A 21,909-nucleotide genomic window follows, 5' to 3' on the forward strand; every position below is an offset into this window, starting at 1 on the left:
TTTTTCTAATGTGATGGACTAGGTTCAAATTTAGACACAGGTTATCCTTCTTTTGGTACCGGTTCCTCAAGGTAATGACCTTTTTACTGTAGATGACAAAAATACTAGTCACTGTCTTCTTGCTAGTTTGACTGAGTCTGCAGTCCAGTGAGGGGCTGTGTGTTGTTACGTGTCTAGATATGCAGCAGGGCAGAGGGGCTGAAAGAAGAAACTTTGCTGAGAATGGTTAGTGACCCGAGGCAATAAATGAACTTTGACCTCCTCATTCTTGCTTCTTGTGCATCCATCCATGGTGTGGAAGGTACCCTGAGTGAAGCACTGCTCTTCAACAGACACGGTCCTAGGATGGAAGCAGTTAACTAGTTAATTGCCATTGTGATGAGGGCTCCAGAAGGAGTCAAAGGGGTTCCCTGGGCAGTGGCCCTTTGAGCTCTAAAGTGAAGGATGGATGGGCATGGACTGGGTTGAGGGATGGGAGGCGTGGTCCAGGCAAAGTAGAACGTGGAAGAGGGCTTGAAACAGGAAGAATTATGACCCGTTCAGGAAACTGAAAGAGGCCTGGGTGATCAGACCATAGAAAGGAAAGGGGAGAAGAGAACGAGGATTCTGATCTTTCTCCTAAGGGCAGTGGGGATTCACGTGATGTGTCTTAGTGGGAAAATAGCGATCACATTTGTGTTTAAAAATAAAAATTGCTCCAGATGCAGTGTGCAGAGGTGGGCTGGAATCATTTTAGGGCAAGATGCTGCTTTTTAATTTTCAAAAGAGCCTAGCAAGTACGTTGATGATTGTGTTACAGAGACAGTGCCCTGTCCTTCATAGTTAGAGAGGGCTTTGGCGTGCTTTGGGTCAGGCTTCTGCCGTGGACCACACAGTTCTAATTCACCGAAAGAATTACTAGTATGAAATTAAGCATAAAATCTCCTGGCTGTAATTCAAGTGTGGGAGAAAGGTTAAAATGGACAGTCAGATAGCCTTTTGGGTTAAAACTTTCTAATTTTTAACATGTGGTGGGGGGAATAGAATGCAATATTCTGTATGAATTGGATTTTCCTTGAAAAGAGTGATTAATTTTCCAGTGGGCTTTAATTTTAATAACAGGTTAAATGTGGTTTCCTAAGTTTTGAAGTCTGCTGAACTTCATTAGGTAAGACATCTAGTTAGGGAATGATGTAAACACGAATTTTCCTGATAAACAACAATAAAAGATTCACCATATCCTTCTGCTGCCTTTGTCTCCTTATGCACATGCTTTGCAAGAAGTAACCAAAAAAAAAGAACAAAACCAAAAGCAAGGGATCTTTAGGTTTAAATGGAAGGGGGATTAAAAACAGTGTTTTGTTGAAAAATTCATAGCAGGGTTTTGTTTAGAAAACCTTGAAATAATGTAGTCTACTTTTAGAATATAACCGAGAAAGGTTACAAGTCGTGAAGACCCTTTTAATGACTTGATCCAAACATTTTATGGTGCACTTTCAGAAAACAGCTTTACTGAGATATAATTCACATAGCGTGAGACTCGTCCTTTGAAAGTGCGCAGTTCAGTGCTTTTAGTATGTTCGCAGCGTTGTGCAGCCATCGCCACGAGCTAATTTTAGAATATTTTCATCACGCCCAAAAGAAACTCACGAGCGGTCCCTCTCAATCTTTCCTCCCCCACCTCCTGGCAACCACTAACCTACTTTCTGTTTCTATGGATTTGCCTGTTCTGCACATTTCATTTAAATGAAGTCATATAATATGTGGCTGCATGCCACTCTGACAGGTGCAAGGGAGCATGAGATAAATGGCCACACCCTCAGTTCACGTCTTACACGTTCATGCACGGGGAAAGTTGACTGGTTTGGTGATGGTGGCAGAGGAGCTGGGTGGGTTGAAGTAGGTGCACCTGCCAAGTGGTGGGAGCAGACAGTCCTTAGAGGGGGCTCAGGAGAGAGTGGGAGGCAGTGAGTGCGGTGAGCCAGCCGGCTCTGCTTCAGGACCGAGGTGCGGCAGAGGCCAGAAGAGGGGTGGGGCCGCTTTTTTCCTTTAGGACCAAGGTGCGGCAGAGGCCAGAAGAGGGGTGGGGCCGCTTTTTTCCTTAAGATGAGAGATTGCAGCGCCCCTGTTTGAAAATGGGAGCAGTCTATTAGAGGGGAGAAGAGGGATGATTGACAGAGGAGCACAGTCCTCGAGGAGGCCAAGTAGCATAGGGCCTCCTGCTTTGGTTGGTCCCAGCTAGAAGCAGCGGCTCCTCCCGCTGCCACAGGGAAGGGGGGGTCAGTCCCCGCAGGTGCTGTATTTGTTCGTGGGTGTGTGTGGACGATCTCTTCTGGGCATTTCTGTTTTTCAGAGAAATAACACAGAATTATTAACAGAAAGTGAGGTGTGGGTGGCTGAGGTGCTGGAAGTGTGGGAGGAAAAGGTGTGCAGGGGGTGTTGTGAAGTAGGAGGGATCAGTGGTCTGGGAGCATCAGACGAAAATCTGTGAGCGGGCGTTGGGGAGCAAACAGCTGCCACCGGAGAGGGCTTTGGGGGAGCTCAGGGGTCGACATGTCTCAGAGCAAGAAGATGGAGGGAGCATTCCAAGGAGAGGGTGAGGCTGTAGTCAGAGAGAGGTTTGGGGAGGGTGGACTCTCGAGTCAGGCTGGGGAAGCACAGGGCCAAATGCGGAGAAGATGGATAGAAGTAAACAGGACACGGGGGAGATGCCCAAGTGTGCAGCACAGCGGTGTTCACAAATGCAAACATCCTTGGAAATGACCCAGATCAAGAAAGCACCTAACCCTTACCCGCAGCCCTGTTCCACCCCAGCTGCTGACATTATGGATTCCATCCCCCTGTTTCTGAACTTAATATAAATAGGATCGTGGTGTAAGTACTCCTTAGTATTTTCTTCATGAAACTAATCCGTATTGTTGTGTGCAGCGGTTGTTTGTTCATTCCACTGCTGTGTGGTCCTCCACTATGTGAACATTCCACAATTTATGCATCCTTTCTACTGTTGATGGACATTTGAGTCGTTTCTCTTGCAAACAGGCTGCTGTGAACATTCTTGTAAGTGCTTTAATGGTACACGTATGTGTTTCTGGTGGCTGTGCATCTAGAGTGAGATTGTGGGGTCCTGGGATGTGTGGACGTTTAGCTTTTGTGGACATCGCCAGTTTTCACTCCCACAAGTGGGGTGTGAGAGTTCCTGTTGTTCCCTATCCTTGCAAACACTTGGGACAGTCTTTAATTTCAGCCATTTCCCTGGGCGTGTAGTGGTGTCTCAGTGTGGTTTTTACTTGCCTTCTTTCCCTGACGGCTGAAGAGGTTGAACGCCATTTCCTATTTTATTGGCCTAGGATTAGTTTTGATGATACCTTAGTGGGGAGTAGATGACTGATTTTAATAGTGACCACTTCCTGGGACTGATCCTAATGCAGTTCCTAGTAGTGAGGAAGGGAGGTAGTGGTCTCATGAGGGACATGCAGACATTAATCCTGCTGATGGCTGTGTAGGTCAGCAGAGCTATGTTCCTTATCGGGAACACACTGTGATCACAGGCTGGGAGGTGGTGTTTAAGTAGCCCTGCACATCTTGAACTAGAGGAGAAGGGGAGGGAGAAAATGAAACAAACTGCTGGAAACTGCATCTCCCGTCTGATTGTTGTTGTGGATTCATTTTGATTGTGAAAGTTGAGTATTGATAGGGTTTTAAGCAGGGTGGTAATGTGACTTATTCCTTTAAACACATCCCTCCATCTGCCTTATGGAGATTGGACTCGAAGGGGCAAGGTGGGGGGTGGGGGGGGGCGCGCTTAGGAGGCTGTCACAATAATTCAGCCAGAGATTATGGTCACTTTGGACATAAGACGGTGGCAGTGAGACTGAAGAAAGTAGAGGAAATGAAATACTCACATCTATGTGTTTTTGTTTTGAAAAGCTTAAAAACTTGGAAAAGTACAAGAATAATATAACAAACACCTGTATACTCCCCCCCAGAATCTGCCACCACAGCTGCCTGTCTTCCTTCATTTCTGTGGCTTTGTATGTGTAAGTGATCTGTCTGTGGTTCTGCGCTCCGGGATCCAGTAGCATGGTTCTAGATCTCCTCAGTGCTGCCCCGTCTGAGCTAGTCCATAACCCTGTGCGTCCTGGTCGTCACCAGCTGTACCACCTCTGAAATCTTAGTTTAAGGTGCTTCTCCCTGGGGTTTCTGCCTCCCTCCCATGCTTCCGGCTCAGCTGGGCTCCTGCCCCCACTGCACCTTCCTCAGTACTGTCCGTCCCTGTCCCTCACCCTTCTCCCTGCTCTGCTCCCTCCCCTCAGCCGGGTTCCAGGGTCTAATGCTGTGTTACTTCTGGCTCGCTCTTAACCTTCTTGCCTCTCTCAGCCCCTGGGTTCATACTCCTGGCAAAACCCCAAACCTAGTTGAACCGAGCATCTGCCTACTCTCAGCCTACACCCGAGTCACCGGGCAGGGTGGAAACACGCGGCTACGGGAGCTGTGCTGGTTATTATTCATTCACAGAAGTGTCCATCCCAGGGGGGCAGGGACTTGGCCTTGTTCGTTGTGTCCCCAGTGCCTGTGCAGCACCGGCTTATAGTAGTCATTCAGGACGTTTGCTGGATTTAGAAAACTGCCCTCAAATCTCACGTGGGCATTGATGCTATGAGACAGACCTGCGTTTCCCTAGTGCGGTCACTCCTGACTTTCTGAGAAGACCTCCTTCATATGTTCTCCCAGGTTGCCTGTACCTCTCCCTCTGACTCTTAGCAGGTGCATCTCCTCTCATACCTCATAGAAAAAAGAGATAGTCGGACGCGCTCTCATTGTCCCAAGCTCAGGTTCACAGCCTGCCACGTGTGTGCCGTGTGCACCGTGACCTCCTCCCCAGATGCAGGTGTCCCTGCTCCTTCCTTCTGGCAGCCCCACCCCCACCCCCCACCCCCCGCTCGCGCTCTGCATCTCTGTCCCTGCCTGCTCATCCTGTAACCCTGTTCTCGCTTCTGTCCCCGCTGCCACGTCATGCCCATGGCACACGGACATGACTTTATATCCTCTGTCCTTTAAAAACCCCAGTGACCACATTTCCCCTTCGAGTCCGCCCCCTCCCCACTTCTTGTCCCTGCCTCCCTGTGTCGCAGTAAAAATGGTGTCTGACATCCAGTGCCTCTTTCCTTACCAACTGCCCCCTGCCAGCATCCTTAGCAGCCTCTGCGAAATGTCAGACACCGCGAGCTTTTGATCTGTGAGTCTGAACAGTAAGTGCTGACTTCCTGTTAATGGTACTGATGAGTTATTAGCTTTTTTGCTAACATCACCTTCCACCCACACATACTCCCCTCCTCCCCTAAAGAGAGGCTTTAAGAGAATTCTCTTGCGAGTCTTGGTTACATCAGTATTGTGCTGACTTTGTAAATATTGTTCATCACGGAACTAAAGTGTACATTTTCGTTTTCATACAACTTTTCATTTTGTCTAGAGCTAATGATTGCTTAATTTTTTCATATGCTTAGTTCTCTGTCTTTAGTGCTTTTTTAAAAAACAGTCACTCAGCAAATCTGTCAGATACCTAGCAGTGACTTTACCCAAACCCAGCAGATAATCCCGAGCCCTTCTTTCCTTTCCCCAGATGACCTCTCCTGGCTGCAGTCTCCTTCAGGCTGGACTGTCCTCTCCAGGCCTGCTGGCCACGTGGCTCCAGTCTTGGGACCTTCTTCACCATTGTTGAGATGTCCGATCCCCGTCTTCCTTCCTCTTGGTTTATTCTCATTTTGCCACATTGCATCTTCCAGTGGTTTCCTGATAAAGGGATTTCGTTGTTTTTGCTCTTTGCTTGTTTGAAAACACCTCTACTCCTCCCTCAAACTTGTTTCAAAATTTGGCTAGGTTTAGAATTGTAGGTTGAAAATTTTTTCTTCTCAGAATTTGAGGGTAGATGGTCTTCTATTCACCATTCTCCTGCCTCCTGTGGGATGCCATCTGATGCCTCTTGTGTGTGACCTGTTTGTTTCCTCTGGAGAATTTTTGAATCTCCCTTTTATCCTTGGTGTTTTACATTTCAGAGAGATGGGCCTTGGGCCGAGTCTGTTCATTCATTGTGCTGGGCCCGCCTTGTGCCCTGTCAGCCTGGGAATGTACTTGCTGCTGTTTAAGGGAATGCTCGTCTTACTCCTTTGATGATTTTTCCCTTCCTTTTTTCTGTCATCTTTCTGGAACTTGGTAACTGGGTGATGGGCCACCTAAACCTATCCTCTCATTATCTTTTCTTTCCTGTTGTCCACTTCTTTGTCTTTTTGTTTTTCCCTTTGGAAGAGGTCTTGAGTTTTTACATTACTATTATTACCCCTTGCGTCTCCAGGAGCACTCCCTTCTTCTTCCTTTCTCGGGGCGCTGCTGTCTTCTAAGGGCCCCGCTGGATGTGCTGGCGCCCTGCACTGTGAGATGCAGATAACGTGCCCAGCGCCTGCCCCGCAGGCAGTGGTGAGGCTCCCTGGGTGAGTCCAGGCGAGTGCGTTCCTCGAGGAGCACCTGGCACCTCAGCAAGCGCTAGGCCCACATTCTGACCTCATCGCTCTCCTTAGGGATTAGCTCCCTGCGGGGGTAGTTGTCGTTTCTTTGATCTTTTGTTGGTGCACTGTCCCTCTTCCCTCCAGCGTGCCTTCTTTGTTGTGACGTTTTCTCTCACAGGTCTTTCGACCCTGAGCTCTTGGTTCTTGTTTAAGTGGAGCCACTGTGGAGCAGAGAGGCAGGTCTGTGAGCAGGTGGGCTTTTCAGCTGGAGGACTTCCCTGTGGTTGGTCATTTCTTTAAGGACCTCAGGTGATTGAATCTCGAGGCCTTTTCTCTCGGGCTTTGGTGTTTTGGAGAGGAACCCTTGTGGAAACGATCCACTCCTGGCAGCCAGCGTTTGGGAAACCAGAAGTGGGAGTAGCTGTGTGCTCCTGCCTGACCGGACGGGGCCCGGCTTGGGGACCCAGCAGTTCAGCAGAGCAGGTAGACTTCCTGCCATCTCGGTGCCCAGCATCTGGCAGGGAGCCTGCCCCAGGCCGTGGATGCACACGTAGATGCCCCCAGCATCGTCCACAGCGCTTAGGGAAGCCCGCTCACACTGGCGGCCTGGCAGAGGACGCCTTTCCCGTCTCCTCCTGATGCCTTGGGGTGGGGGGCCCCTGTGCCCTGCCCCCACGCTTGACTGCAAGTCTCAGATGCTCCTCAGGGGCTGCTGGGCCTTCTCCATGGTTTTCGTATCCTCCAGGCAGCCACCCTGCAGCAAAGGGCGACATCGCCGCTCTTTGTGCCATCGCGAAGGCACTGTACTCTTGCCACGCGAGGAGCCGCGGGGCACTGGGGCAGAACAAGTGGCAGAATTGAGTCACTGCACAGCCCGTGGTGCTTTTGAAATGCCCAACTGGGTGCCCTCAGTCAGGACCACATATACGCTGTGGCATCAGTAATACCCATCAAATTCATGCTGGTGATTTAAATTTTATTGGTTGTGCAATTGTAGTATTTAGTTTGTCTGTTTATTTTGATTTTAGAGCTCTTCTAAATTCTGCAGAGGGTATTTCTCATTTTAGGTTCGTACTTATTTACGTAGCCTAATGAAAATAATTTCTCACCACTGGCAGTCATGCAGTTTTTCTTAAAAGATTCACTCCATTTTAATGAAGTTTGAAAATCACTGACAGGGACTTCCTGGTGACGCCGTAGTTAAGAATCCTCCTGCCAATGCAGGGGACATGGGTTTGAGCCCTGGTCCAGGAAGATCCCACATGCCGCGGAGCAGCTAAGCCCATGCGCCACAACTACTGAGCCTGCGCTCTAGAGCCCACGAGCCACAACTACTGAAGCCTACGTGCCTGGAGTCCGTGCTCTGCGAGAAGAGAAACCACCGCAATGAGAAGCCCGCGCAACGGAGTAGCCCCTGCTCGCCACAGCTGGAGAAAGCCCGCGTGCAGCAACGAAGACCTAACGCAGCCATAAATGAATGAATGAATGAGTGAAAGAAAATCACTGACAGAGCTAGAATACCATTAATTATATTGTGCACCCCCTGGGTATAAATGACATAAATTTTTAGTTCCTTTTAGTCCAATACAGAATATTTTAGTTTCATTTAAGCAAATTAGGTTATTTCAGGTAATTTAATTTAAAAAGTGACACTTCTAACAAGAAGCCTAATCCTTTCCCCAAGGCTTACTGAAGATTTAAGGGGAAAAAAAAAAAAAACAAGAATCCCAGGCGGTAGAATTCGGTGTGCTCTTAAATGTCAATAAACCATACCAAGGCAGTAAGAACTTATTTTGCAGGAAGGATATCATATATTAACAAATAAATGTATGTGCAGACCTTTAAGAATTGCAGTATATTATGACCACTTTTCGGAAGCATTCTTCAAGTAGTTTCAACTTTGCGGTCCCTTTCTCATTAGTAGGTAGGTCGTTTATAACAGCTGTTTAGTGCTATTTGTGTGTAAACACTTAACGACCTCGATGATGCTGGGGCCCTGGCACCCCAGAGAGGTCATTTTCAGTTGCTGGTAGGAAGGATATGCCCTTTGAGCTGGGGCCCCGGCAGCGGGGACGGGGCGGTAGTGGTCCATCCCTTCCTCGGAGCAGCCAGAGAGGAGATTTTCTGCGGCAGCTAAGGTGAAGCGTCCAGTTGTAGTCAGAAAACAAGCTCACGGCAGCCCCTTGGGAGACCAGGCCCGTACCTTTGTCTGATTCTTAGTGCTCAGCAAATCTGAACTATGGAGAAAGTGGTTTTCCCCTAAAGCCCAGCCTGGGATATTCTTTCTGATTCAGTAGTCTGTGTCATAAATCCAGATCCGTTTCCTCTACCTGAAGTATTAACCTTAGGACACCTGCGACTTTTCTAGGCTTGACTTCGTTTTTGTACCTTGTGGCCTTTACCCCTTGTGAGCTGGTGTCCAGATCTTGGTGTTGATGGTGTAGAAATCTCGGTGTCTGACCAGCAGTGTCTCACTAGGTAACGATGTCCTCGTTATCAATGGCAGTGACTTTACCCAGACAGTAAGCTAGGTACTGTCTGTAATGTTATTTCGTACAGAAGCCAACCAGTCACCGTGTTAATGTAATGCAAGAATCAGGTTTATTTTTAAAGGTCATTCAGGCATGCATTATAAAGTTAGGCAGCAGTCTTCTAGAGCCAACTTTCATCTGTTTTTGTTTTTTCTCAAAATTAATTTCCTAAATTTCTACCCTATATCTTATATCAAGACAACCCAGTCTAGATAAATGCTGGTGTGCCAGGGACCAGGCATTGGATCAGTGACCCATAAATCCACATGGGCTCTGGGCGCCAGAACCAAGAAGTGGCTGCTTGGTAATTATAAGTTTCCCACGAAAATGTTGCTTTATCCTTGGAGGAAATTTTATATGTGTGTACCTTTCTTTTGATCCTTTTTATTGATTTTTTTAATATTTATTACAACCCCTTTCAGAATCATAAACTGGTAAATTGCTTCTGTTGTTTGACAGCTGATGTCATCTCAACTGTGGAGTTTAGTCACTCTGGAGACCTTCTTGCAACAGGAGACAAGGGCGGCAGAGTGGTTATTTTCCAGCGGGAACAAGAGGTCAGTAATGTACAATCCACGAACCAAATGGGATCATCCAGCACTTCTCACATCACTTGTAAGGAAGGGAGCACAGTTATTTTCCCAGTGTCTAATTTCATTTGATTCCACTGTATCACGTTCACCATTTAGCATCTTCTTTCAGAAATTATCTCGGGGCGAACGAGAAGACCTGTGTTTCCACTCACGGACGTACAGCCCCCAAGTCCCAGTTAAGCCCCCAGCGCCCTCATCTGTAGGGCGGGCGGAGGGTCCTTTCCCCGCCCCAAGTTGTCGCAGGTGGCGGCCGGACCAAGTGAAGGGTGTAGGCTGCTGGGGTTCTGGATCTGTCTGCTCTCATCCCGGAGCAAATGAAACCCCTTCACCGGCCATGGAGGTGCTGGCCTCCAGCCCCGGGGTCTGCTGGCTGGTGCAGGCACTCTGAGTGCCCCGCAGCACTGGCTGCACCCTCGAGGGCTGGGGCCTCAGAACGCGGGCCTTGGAGGAGCCACAGATGAGCCTCACTCACGAACACTGACTATTAGGTCCTTCCCGTCTGGGGGAAAAGGGGAGAGGAGCGCTACTTTGTCAGTTACACGTAAGAGGAGAATGGGAGCTATCGCCAGGCCTTGCCAGCCCCTGTCGTCTCTCGTTTCTGGCGAGCAGGCCTCGCCAAGTGCCCAGTCAGGCAGGATGCGGCTCTGCTGTGCGGGTGCCCCAGGCGGGAGCCTCGGCACAGCCAGGCCCGGGGGTTCCGTGAGGTGCCCGCCTTGCCTTTTCCCGACAGAGCGCCCCTCCTGCCTGCTTCCTAGCTGGTAGGCGTGCAGTTGCTTTTCATCTCCAAATTCTGCCCTCTAACTTCTTGTGGTAACACAACTCTGGTGTCAAGGCGGGTGGGCCCTTGCTCCCTTCCCTGTGGCGGGGAGTGCCAGCCCTGCGCTGCAGAGGGGCACTTGGTGGCGTCTGTAGGGGGCAAGCCCTGGGCCCACAACATCTCCTGGTTAAAATATACCTGTTACAGCTCCAATGTTGATTAAACATTTTTTAATTGTATTTTTTCTGGTTCGGGACGGTGAGAATTCTTTTGTGAATATCATATATATTATCATGAATCTTTCTAAATCTTCACAATTTGATAAGTTTATAATTAGATTATAATTATAATCTTGGAGGTGGATCATCACAGTGCTACTTACAAAGAACTTTTCAACAAATAAAAGTCGGTGGCGGTGTTTGAATAATACTTTCAGCAGAAGGATTATTTAACAGATTACTTAGCCATAGCTGTCTTAACTTTAAGAGTTCACTTTTAGCTCCGTAAAGTCTGCCATTTGAATGATGTCCTTATAGAAAATGAAGTTTTTTCTTTTTTTGGGGGGTCATTGTTTAAACCTAGAAATATGCTAGCTTCAAATATGAAAGATTATAAAACGCAAGCATCTTGCTATAAAATGTGTTAAGTATTGTAGTTTTGAGAAGTTATCATATTGTGTTCAGTGAAGATGTATTAAGTCAGTGTTGCTACAGTTTTGTACAGTAGCAGGTCCCTAAAATTGTTTAAATCTGATAAGCCCGACCAACTGTAACTTCATAAATCCTGGGCAACTTTTTTCCGCATCTTTTTCTTCGTATTTTGGTTAATATAAAAAGAGGTTTTGTATCCCATCTGCCTTTCAGATATTTTAGTGGTTGCTGTATAATCCTCATTGTGGACTTGAGTGTTTCCAGTGTGGGTAAGACTCTGTCTTCGTCCATCATCGAAGAGACAGTTGATGATACTGCAGCACCACTGGGGTGAGGCTGCTGCCTGTTAAACTGCGGCAGCTCTCGAATAGAAACTGCAGTAAGCTGTCAGAGGCGTCAAAATATGTGTTTTAGAATCAGTGAAGCGTAGAGGGTTCCTGGAGGACAGAGCAGCACCCTGCTTGGCTGGGGAAGGTGCAGGACGTTCAGTCAAGAGGGAGCCATCGGAAACTAGGTGGCAACGTGATTTTCGAACTTTTTTTCCATGTTAGTGGTGGAGCCCTCTGTCCAAGGGACCCTAGCGTGTCAATCTGGGGCGAGCAGAGTCTGTGGACGTGGCTCCGCGGCTCCCACCCCTCTGCAGAATGCCGTCCCTCTGCATGGTCCGTCCAGTAACATCAGAGCTGTAACTGGGAATCAGCATGTTCCCAGACAAAGCGAGGCCCGCCTCCTCGTCGTCCCCATGCTCCCCGCAGCTGGACCAGCAGTCTCGGCAGCTCCCGCCCCACTCTCCTGCTGAGAGTCCAGTCGCTGTGCCCTGCCAGCCTTCCTCAGAGTCCCTCCCTCTCCCTGGACAGGCCCTCAGGCGCTGATGCGAGGTCTCCGGTGGAGGACAAGGCCGGGGGATTAGCAGGGGCCTTGGGTTTCAGGAGTTGAGGGCAGAGATCAGGGCAGTTAGTGGCAGCGTTAGAGGCAGGGCGCTGTTCCCGGAGAGAGTGGCCCGGGAAGGACGGGCAGCGCTGTGATGGGACTCGTGCCTGAAGCATGGGACTGACCGATTCCACAGATTTTCCCTTTTAAATATTTCAATCTCGGTTTGTTCACTTGAGAGTTAGAAGTACCCGTTGGTGTATTAGGCTTTTGCGTAGAGAGCGTGAGGGCCACGAAGCAGGAGAGTAGTGTGGATAGCATAAGCCTCTAGTCCAGCACACCCGTGGGACACGGGGTAGGGATTTCCACGGTCCTGCTGAGGATCGCTTGATCGCAAGGGGCGCGCAGTACGTACTTACCAGGGCAGCGCGGTAGAGAGATGGAGGGAGTTTGGGGGGATTTTTCTCATAATACATGGTCTTGCTTCAGAAACGTAAAGGGGTATCTATCTAGATATGAAGGTTATTTGTTTAGTTCAGTTTATTTGACACACACACTAATGTGTTAAAAATGTAAGATTTTAGATACTGGTTATAGAACAACAATTAAAATACTGGTCTCCTTGAGTTTTAATTATGAAATATTTACTATTTCATAGAAAATGTCATTTTGGACATGCAGGAGATTTCAGGGATTAATATAAATACACTTATGAACCCACCACTCAGGCTTTTATTCCTTTAGAAAAGGAAACCCTGGGCATGTAGATGAAGCACACACTGTGCCCCTCCCCCATTCTATCTTTCCATGTTACTTCCACATCCTATTTTATTATCCCTCTACCTCCTCCGAGTTGGCCATAGCTTGTTCTTTTGTTTTTACTGCAATGTGTAGAATTGTTTTGCGTGTGTTAAAATTTTGCATAAGAGGGATCTTACTGTGGGTGTGTTTGCGCAGCTTGCTTCTCTTACACATGCTGCAGGATTTGCCCTCCGTGGCTCCTTTGCCGTAACTGCTCATTTGTGACTCTGCCGATTGGCAGTCCCCTTCCCTGGCGGCGCAGCTGTGTGCTGGCTGGCTGTCCCAGGTGATGGGGAAGTGTGCGTCCCCGTGGCTCAGCCCTGGAGGGCTTGGGCCGGCCCAGCTGACTCTCCACGGGGCCAGATGGCAACCGCTGCCGCCTCTGTGGGCCCTTCAGCCTCTCTCGGAGCTGCCCCGGTAGCGCAGAGGCGGGCCAGAGCCAGCGTACTGGCAGGGAAGCTCGACTCCACACCCTGCCCTCGAGCGGATGCCCGGAAGTGCAAGAGGAAGCTGCGGAGTCGGCTCTCTTATTTGTTTCTTCCAAGTAAAGTAATTCTGAGCATCATCTGTTCGACATTTTTTTGACCCAGGATTTTTATTAACTTTTAAAAATGTGTGTGGTCATTTGATATTCAAATTGGGAGAACTGAAGTTTCTCTGCACTGTGCTTTGTTCATTAAAATGGCTTCATGTTTCCTTGCAGAATAAAAGCCGCCCTCATTCCAGGGGGGAATATAACGTTTACAGTACCTTTCAAAGTCACGAACCAGAGTTTGACTATTTGAAGAGTCTAGAAATTGAAGAAAAAATTAATAAGATTAGGTGGCTACCACAACAGGGCGCTGCTCGTTTTCTGCTCTCTACAAACGGTAAGAGCTTTTCTCCCTATGCGGCCCTTTGAGTTAAGGCTGGGTTTTTAATTTTCTGTGCGTAGATTCTTTTTGATTTTAGCCCTTCTGGAGGTTATCTCTGCTTTAAACTTTCGGGGAGGGTAAAGCATTAGGTAGGCAGGAAGAAAACTCAGGTTGAAAACTCAAAGTACGCAAACACACACACACTGGCAGTATTACGTTTCTCAACTCTGCAGACGTTTCTACATCTTTACTTATTGTAGGAAACAAAATGTTCATATACAACTGGAAGTACTAATGTTCAAATACTCCTAGCTTCTAAACCAGCATAGAACCACAGAGTTTTCTTGTATGATACTCAACTAATAGTGGTGCATGATATATGGTTTTTCTTTTAATATGGAGAATGAGGTTTTTATTTTCAGATAAAACTATTAAATTATGGAAAATAAGTGAACGGGATAAAAGAGCAGAAGGCTATAACTTAAAAGATGAAGATGGACGACTTCGAGATCCACTTAGAATCACGGCACTACGGGTATACGTCACATTTTCTTCAACTAGCCAATACTTGTCATGAATTAATCAGTAATGATGCTTAAGTCAGCTGTTTAGAGAATGCCGTTACATAGAAATACTGTGGGGTCTGTCTTCTTGATCTTGAAAGTTGTTCGTAATCATTTTCATGTATACTTGTTAAAATGGGAGTCCTTGTGTTCTCACGAAGACAAAAAGGTCACGCATCTTCAGAAAATATACTACTACTAAAGAAAAGACTCTGGTTTAATTCCATAACAAATCTTTCTAAATACATCCACTGCCTTTCACTCTGAAGGTTCAGAGTAGCACATTGGTGGGGTTGGAGCAGATGCGACTCAGCACACTTCCCTGGAGGAAGCAGCGTGGGTTGCAGATTGAGAGATGACCTGTGGACCAGCAGGATGGCCTTCACTGGATTTCCTCTGAGTTAGCTAAGGCAGATTCTGACCAGAATTCTTTGCTCATCAATCCATGAGCAGCATTACTTCTTCTTTTTCTTTTTTTTTAAATAAATTCTTCACTCCCTCTTTGGTGCCCCTAGGTACGGTATGAAATGACTGTGTTTTATCAATTCTAATACCTTGATTTTTTTCACATTTTAACATCTACGAAATTGAGTACAACTTAAAATCTAGTGCCCTGGGGTGGTGCCTTTAATTAAATGGAGTATGAGAAGGAGATTAAACAAGCTTGAATCCTGCCCAGATGCGCCCTGGTTAGGGCCCCAGGGTGCTGCCGACGGGCCGGGCCACAGCGGAGACCAGCGGTGACTTCGAGGCGCTCCCCGAACCGACCGCCTGGCTCATTAGAAAGCTGTTGGCCAGTTGGTTGGTTTTCCAGAGAGGTTTAAAACCTTTGTGGAAGTGCGATCTATCAGGTGAAGACCTAGTGGGTGGACACATTGTATTGGTAGCTGAGGAGCTACAGAGGAGGGCACGGAATTGCAGGAAGCTCCCCATCCCACGCCCCGCAGGGCCCCGGCCAGGGTGCGTGTGGTGGGTTTCGGTCTCTTTCCCCGTGCTCTGCTGGCCGCGCGCACGCAGGTGCTGGGGCAGCAGGCGCGCAGCACGGAGTCGCAGCCCAGCGTGCAGGGGTGCTCCCGACAGGAGCACAGTGGGTGTAACAGGTAAGCACTGCCAAGGAGAAGGGCGGGGTGGGAACTTGTAGGTCAGTGGTATTGCCCTGTTTCCAGGGAGTTGAGGCCAAGAAAGCTGTAATTTGCTCAAATCTAAACCCTACTTTGAACCAAGATGTTCTGATCCAAATGGTGGTTTCTCTGTGCCATGCTGCTGCTTTCCCACCCGTGAATTAGCGACAGTTTGTAGGCAAATCACTGTTGGTGACAGTAACACTAGTTTTACAGTTACCACCATGTAAACTGCTCCTTGGAAACTAAGTGCGCTGGAAGGATGAGGCCTGGGGTGCCCTGTGGGTGCACCTGAATCCCCTGTCTCGGCCGCCTCTCCCCTGCACCCGGCCCGGCACGCTCCCCCTCTCCAGGGAGCCCCCTGCCTCCCAGCCAGGCCTGCTTCTCCACCGTGATGCTCACATCCGTCCCAGCTGTGGGAAGTCTGTAAGGGCTTCTGAGGCCCAGTCTTCACTCTGGTCAAGGCTGCTGTTCTACAGTTAGCCTAACCAAGCTGGTCTCGTCCAGGGCCATGGCGAAGCATGTGACAGGTGTGAGGTCATCACAGTTGCAGGGTGGGCTGCGGCGGGGGAGAGATCGCAGGCCAGGTCACTCTGTATGTGGATTTACCTTTGTGAGTTCATGGACTCCTTTGAACTTTAAGAGGAAAACAAAATTTTGAAAGGGGAACAGAAATTTTGTTCTCCTCTTAAATTATTTGGGTGTCAGAAAGGGGCTCTTTCTGTCATCCATATTACAGTTGTTTCGTGTTTTGATTAATTAGAGACTTGTTAGAGGGCATGACAGGTCTGTCCTGTCCCTTGTGGAACCAACAGCTCCTGCACAAGAGGAGGGAAGCGTGTGCTCAGCACTTGGCTGGTTTAAAATGAGGGGAGTATTTTTATACATGTTTCCCCAAGTTCATTTTTACAGCATTTTGGCTGGAGAAAACTCAATTAAGAGATTCTCTCCTACCCTTTCTAGGTACACTCCTTGGGTTTTTAATTTAAAAAATAGCACACTTTAGTTTTCTATTTTGATTTTAAAGCTTCTGTTTTCCTCCCCACTAGATGTCAGTGATGCTGGGCCTTTTTCCTTTTTTTCGCACGTGTGACACCGTCACCCATGACTGTGCCTTTGGCTTTGGCCACTCTTGTGCCGGCTCCTCCCTCTCGTCCTTCGCCCGGCTGACCTCTCCTCCCTTTCCCTTTCTGTGTGGACGTCCCCTTCCCTGGGAGCCTTCCTGGCCACAGCACTCATCACGGTCGGGGTTTCTGTGCCTTTTTTAAAAAACCTTTTATTGAAGTATAACGTACGTACCCAGCATGCCTCTGCCATCTAAGTGAGCAGCTCCGCTGCCGTCTGCAGGCTGGACGTACCGCGTCGCGGGCACCAGGTCAGGAGAGGCATGCTCCCCCCGCCCAGTCCCTGCACCCCACCTGCCCAGCCCTGTTGCAGGGCGCGGGGGGCGTGGGGGGACGAGGAGATGCGCCTGCTCTCACTCTGGAGGCCGCGGCTGCAAGGCCAGAGGAGGAAGGGGGGCTCGACTCGGGCCCCACATCAGGCATCAGTGTCAGGGGCCATCTGCTTAACGAGCAGCCAGAAGCTACTGCTTATTTGGGGTATTGTCTGTACGTGCTGTTACTTAACTGTGCGCACACGTTTGTTCCTTTTTGTTGCCTACTGTGAGTGTTCTGATTTTATGCTGCTGGGATCTTTGTTTTCAATTCCTATTTCCTTCCATTTTTAGGTCCCAATATTGAAGCCCATGGACCTTATGGTAGAAGCAAGTCCACGACGAATTTTTGCAAATGCTCACACATATCATATAAATTCCATTTCAGTAAATAGTGATCATGAAACATATCTTTCTGCAGATGACCTGAGAATTAATCTATGGCATTTAGAAATCACAGACAGAAGTTTTAGTATCCTTCATCAGGCGGATATCGCAGCATTTTTATAGGATCGTTCTTGGATAGGTCATCTCATCTTCATTACACCCCTTTGTCTCAGAGTCTGTCCTTTGTCAGAAGCTCACATTTTCTCTCAATGATTTGTGAGGACTCTAATTCATGAAGGGTTCATTTATGCAGTCGTTTCTTTCATGGTTTTCTTAAAGATTTTGTCCCACCGTCATACTTCAAATGCCCTTCATTGCAACTGAGATCATACAGCACAGAAACAGGCATGTGCTTTCTGCTGTTAGCACTTTTATATACATACATATATATATAATGTTTTTTTGGTTTGTTTTTTTTTTTATTTTTTGCTGCGTTGGGTCTCCGTTGCTGCACAGGGGCTTTCTCTAGTTGGGGCAAGCGGGGGCTACTCTTCGTTGCGGTGCGGTGTCTTCTCGTTGCGGAGCACGGGCTCAAGGCACGCGGGCTTCAGTAGCTGTGGCTCGTGGGCTCTGGAGCGCACACTCAGTAGTCATGGCGCACGGGCTTAGTTGCACCACGGCGTGTGGGATCTTCCTGGACCAGGGCTCAAACCTGTGGGACGTCCCCTGCGTTGGCAGGCGGATTCTTAACCACTGCGCCACCAGGGCAGCCCCTATCTGTTAGCACTTTAAAAACACCTTGGATCCACTCACAGGGCCCAGTTAGTTGGTGCCCTCGTGGCCCCTCCCCTCCCACTTCACTTTCAGCCCAGCTTTGCTCTTTGGCGAGCTCTCGCATGAGCTGGGGTGCCGTTCTCTCATCTCTGGGCGTGGCTCCTTCCCCGGCTGGGCAGTGTCCTCACAGGCCTTTGCTGACCTGTTCTCAGGTCAGCAACCTAGGCATAGCCTGTTGGCCACTCTTCTCCGGCACTCGGCCCTGCGTGCCTCGTGTGCTTCCCCGGACTCCAGGCGGTCAGCGGGCTCAGCCTGGTCCCCGCTCTGCACGGTGGCCTGGAGACAGCCAGGACGGCGTGCTGGGCACTGTAGGGCTCCAGTCCCTCCAGGGTCCCTGCCCACGGTGTCTGGTGTCTGGAGACTTGAGCTGTAGTGTCACCAAATTTTTTAGCTTCCTTAGTTGTGATCTGTTCCTGCTATCCTATCTTGGCCCAAAGCCAAATTGTACACTTCCTTGTTTCTCCAGTTGAGTGATTTCTGTATTTGGCAACCTACCATGTGACGTTGTTCTGGCTACTTAGAGCAAGTTCTTGGTGTCAGATACTTAGCAAAGCAGAATCTTTTGGAACCTGGCAATACTCGTGTGTCTGTGTCATTTTTGTGGATGTTACTATGGGACTTTTGTGCAGATGGGCACTTGCTTGCTTCCTTATCTTTTAATGTGTGTTATGTTGCTTTGAAAGTCCCTTCCTAGAATGCTAGCAGTAGCAGCGAGATGAGAGCAGCCCTCGTATCTGCATGGCTGTGGCCCCTGTCAGGCACGCTACTGGAGCCTGATTAGTGTATTAACGTAGATCCTCTTACTGGTGCGCTCATCCGGCATAAAGTACGTGTAATCGCCTCCTCCACACCTAATCTCTTAAACCTCGTCACGTGGGTTATCTCATGCCTGCGAGCGCCCTGCCTTAACTGTGCGCTTCAGACATCGTGGACATCAAGCCTGCCAACATGGAAGAGCTGACGGAGGTGATCACAGCGGCCGAGTTCCACCCGCACCAGTGTAACGTGCTCGTCTACAGCAGCAGCAAGGGGACCATCAGACTGTGCGACATGCGCTCCTCCGCCCTGTGCGACCGACACTCCAAGTGTAAGTGCCGGGCGTGTATATAAACGTCCCGTCTAGAGCCCGTGTTGTCTGGGCGCTGAGCCACCTCCGAAGACTTACAGGTGCTTTTTGTTACGCGTGTGCCTGCGCGAGCATAGGCCGGCCTTGGTCCTCGCAGCGCTGCTGGCAGGGTGCGGAGCGAGAGGCCCTGCTTTTGTGGCGCCGCGGTGGAGCCCGCAGGTCACTCCTGCCAGCACTTCCATGCGGCGTCCACCTCCCTGGGGGGGCCCAGTGAGAGCCCCTTGTCGCCTCCACCTCTGTGCACTAGGACCTCTGCTGAGTCTGGAGACGCAGTCCACCTGTGACCTTTCTCGGCTCTCGGAATGGGCTCTGTTCCCACAGAGCTTCGCTGAACTTGAAGGCAGTTCCCTGAGGTGAAGGTCTAGTCTTTAATCCACTGAGTCTTGAAGTCCTTCTAGGTGAGGAGAGCTTTGGTTTTGTTTTTATTTTTAGCCATAACCAACAGGCCCTACTTTGTAGAAAACCAGAAGTCTGTGTGTCACAAGACATACAGAGTGTGTCCTGAGAACTTTGCCAACACGTTCCCAAGTACTGAGCAGTGACGCCATCCCAGCCTGGAGCGCCATGGGTTTTCGTGTTCTGGACACTTGGTCCTGCAGCTAAGTCAGTGTATCGGTCAGTCTGTCCAGAGTGTCTCCTGTCGTAAAGTGGGGCAGCTCCAACAGAGCCTGATGGGAAGTGTCCTTGATGACTGGTTCTTAGGAGCCTTTTTGCCTCATTCTGTCTCTTTTTGAGGCTAAAGTATAGGGGGAGGGGGGTTTTCTTTCGGTTTTAATTTTTGGTTTTTGGGGTTTGTGGTTTTCTTTTTTTTTTTTCTTTTGGCCACACTGCGTGGTATGTGGGGTCTTCCCCAGTCCGGGATCGAACCCGTGCCCCTTGCAGTGGAAGCACAGAGTCTTAACCACTGGCCTGCCAGGGAAGTCCACTGTAGTGTGTTTTTTTGTTTTTTGGAGTTTTTTAAATAAATTTATTTATTTTAATTATTTATTTTTGGCTGTGTTGGGTCTTCATTGCTGCTTCCAGGCCTTCTTTAGTTGCGGCGAGCAGGGGCCACTCTCCGTTGTGTGTGCAGGCCTCTCACGGCGGTGGCTTCTCCTGTTGCGGAGCACGGGCTCTAGGCCCGCAGACTTCAGTCGTTGCAGCACGTGGGCTCTAGAGCACAGGCTCAGCAGTTGTGGCGCACAGGCCTAGTTGCTCCGCAGCATGTGGGATCTTCCTGGACCAGGGCTCAAACCCATGTCCCCTGCATTGGCAGGCGGATTCTCAACCACTGCACCACCAGGGAAGCCCCTATAGTGTGTTTTAAAAGAACTTTGTACTTTAGTAGAATTCCTGCAATGAAAAATGAGTCTTTTCTAATGTTTGGCCTGTGTTTTCAAGAGAACACTCGTGAGTAACAATTTTAGATTCCAAGAGTAGTTTTATTTGTCAGCAAAGTTACTTATTTGAGTAAATGCTCAGAGTATTGCCACCAGCTTGCTTATAATCAACTTCAAATGCAGACTCAACAAACATAGGTTCCTACGTTAAAAAAAAGAAAATCAGGGCTTCCCTGGTGGCACAGTGGTTGAGAGTCCGCCTGCCGATGCAGGGGACGTGGATTCGTGCCCCGGTCCGGGAGGATCCCACATGCCGGGGAGCGGCTGGGCCCGTGAGCCGTGGCCGCTGAGCCTGCGCGTCCGGAGCCTGTGCTCCGCAACGGGAGAGGCCACGGCAGTGAGAGGCCCGCGTACCGGAAAAAAAGAGAAAAAAACAAAAAAGGAAAACAAAGAAAATCACAAGCCGCTGCAAACGAAGGGAAGGACAGAAATCCTCAGCCAGAGTTCACCAAGCCACAGGCTCGGCAGTGCACCGGGGCTCTGGCGTCTGGCGCGTGGGCAGGGGTGAGTGAGGGGGCACTCGAGTTACTGCTGAGAAAGCAAAAGTGTCAGGGAAAGAAAGGTCTGCCACGGAAGCCTGTAGAATCTTTCTGAAACTAGTGGTTTGGTTTTGTTAGCGTAAGTCTCGACTATTGAATAGTGAAGGAAAACCCCTTTCCTGACAGGCTTTGGCAGATGGGACTGTTCCGGTGTTAAAATCTGACCCAGGCGTTCGCGACTAAGGGCCGGGCCCTGCAGTGCACTCGCAGGCTCGTCGGCCCCAGGGCGCTCGGGGCACCATGTCGGCATCTGCTGTAGCGTCCTTTGTGTCTTTCTGTGCCAGGGACAGGATGGGACGTGGTTTGCTAGGGACTGGCATTCCGAGGATCTGCAGGGAAGCATCAGGTTAATGCAGAGGCCTCACCAGGATGCACTCAGAGTGCCCGAGCAGCGTTCTGGGTTGCAAGCCGGGGCCTGGGTGAGCCTGGGGCCTGTGCTTCAGGAAGATGGGAGGCCGCAGCGGTGTCGGGGGAGGGCCCGAGTCTCGCTTGGACTTTAAAATGATTTGTTCTCTGGTTTTTAAACAGAAGCTGAAAACATTGTATTTTCCAGTTTTTGAAGAGCCGGAAGACCCCAGCAGTAGGTCCTTCTTCTCTGAAATAATCTCTTCTGTGTCCGACGTGAAATTCAGCCACAGCGGTCGGTACATGATGACCCGAGACTACCTGTCGGTGAAGGTGTGGGACCTCAACATGGAGAGCCGGCCTGTCGAGACCCACCAGGTGAGGCCGCGGCATGGACCCTGCCACGTCTTGCACGCAGCCGTCCCTCTGACCTTCCTGTACTTTCATTAAGGTCCACGAGTACCTTCGAAGCAAGCTGTGTTCCCTGTACGAAAATGACTGCATCTTTGACAAGTTTGAGTGCTGCTGGAACGGCTCCGACAGGTGAGACCTGCGTCGTGACCAGGCCCGAAGCACGCTGATGTCCTCAGAGGCGGGCCGGGCTGCCAGGAGGAGTCCCGATGGGCTTGGTTTTCCAGGCCATCTGTGAGGTGGCCCTAGCAAGGTGGAAACATGGGATGTCTGGGCACACTTCTCACCTTGCTT

At 49.4% G+C, this 21,909-nt stretch overlaps 1 protein-coding gene across 14 annotated transcripts in view; it reads left to right on the forward strand.

The window, feature by feature from the left end:
* Positions 1–21,909, forward strand: part of PPP2R2D (protein phosphatase 2 regulatory subunit Bdelta) — a 50,412-nt gene that overhangs the window by 16,811 nt on the left and 11,692 nt on the right. For 7 of the 14 annotated variants that reach the window (XR_016388214.1, XR_016388215.1, XR_016388216.1 and 4 more), the window contains exons 3-9: positions 9,470–9,567; positions 13,385–13,550; positions 13,958–14,070; positions 16,949–17,126; positions 18,738–18,902; positions 21,413–21,582; positions 21,656–21,747. Coding sequence is in view for 10 of the 14 variants with exons in the window: in XM_089898374.1 (XP_089754500.1) it covers positions 9,470–9,567; positions 13,385–13,550; positions 13,958–14,070; positions 16,949–17,126; positions 18,738–18,902; positions 21,413–21,582; positions 21,656–21,747 (982 nt within the window). In the remaining 4 variants the exon portion in view is untranslated. Of the gene's footprint in view, positions 1–8,422; positions 9,315–9,469; positions 9,568–13,384; positions 13,551–13,957; positions 14,071–16,948; positions 17,127–18,737; positions 18,903–21,412; positions 21,583–21,655; positions 21,748–21,909 lie in introns of those variants that run through there. The other 7 variants (XM_089898373.1, XM_089898372.1, XM_089898370.1 and 4 more) reach the window with 5 other exon arrangements.

This window comes from Delphinapterus leucas, chromosome 16 (genome assembly GCF_059928025.1).
Source record: "Delphinapterus leucas isolate spDelLeu-1000000601 "Yukka" chromosome 16, BTC_Dleu_Yukka2, whole genome shotgun sequence".
Classification (NCBI taxonomy): domain Eukaryota; kingdom Metazoa; phylum Chordata; class Mammalia; order Artiodactyla; family Monodontidae; genus Delphinapterus; species Delphinapterus leucas.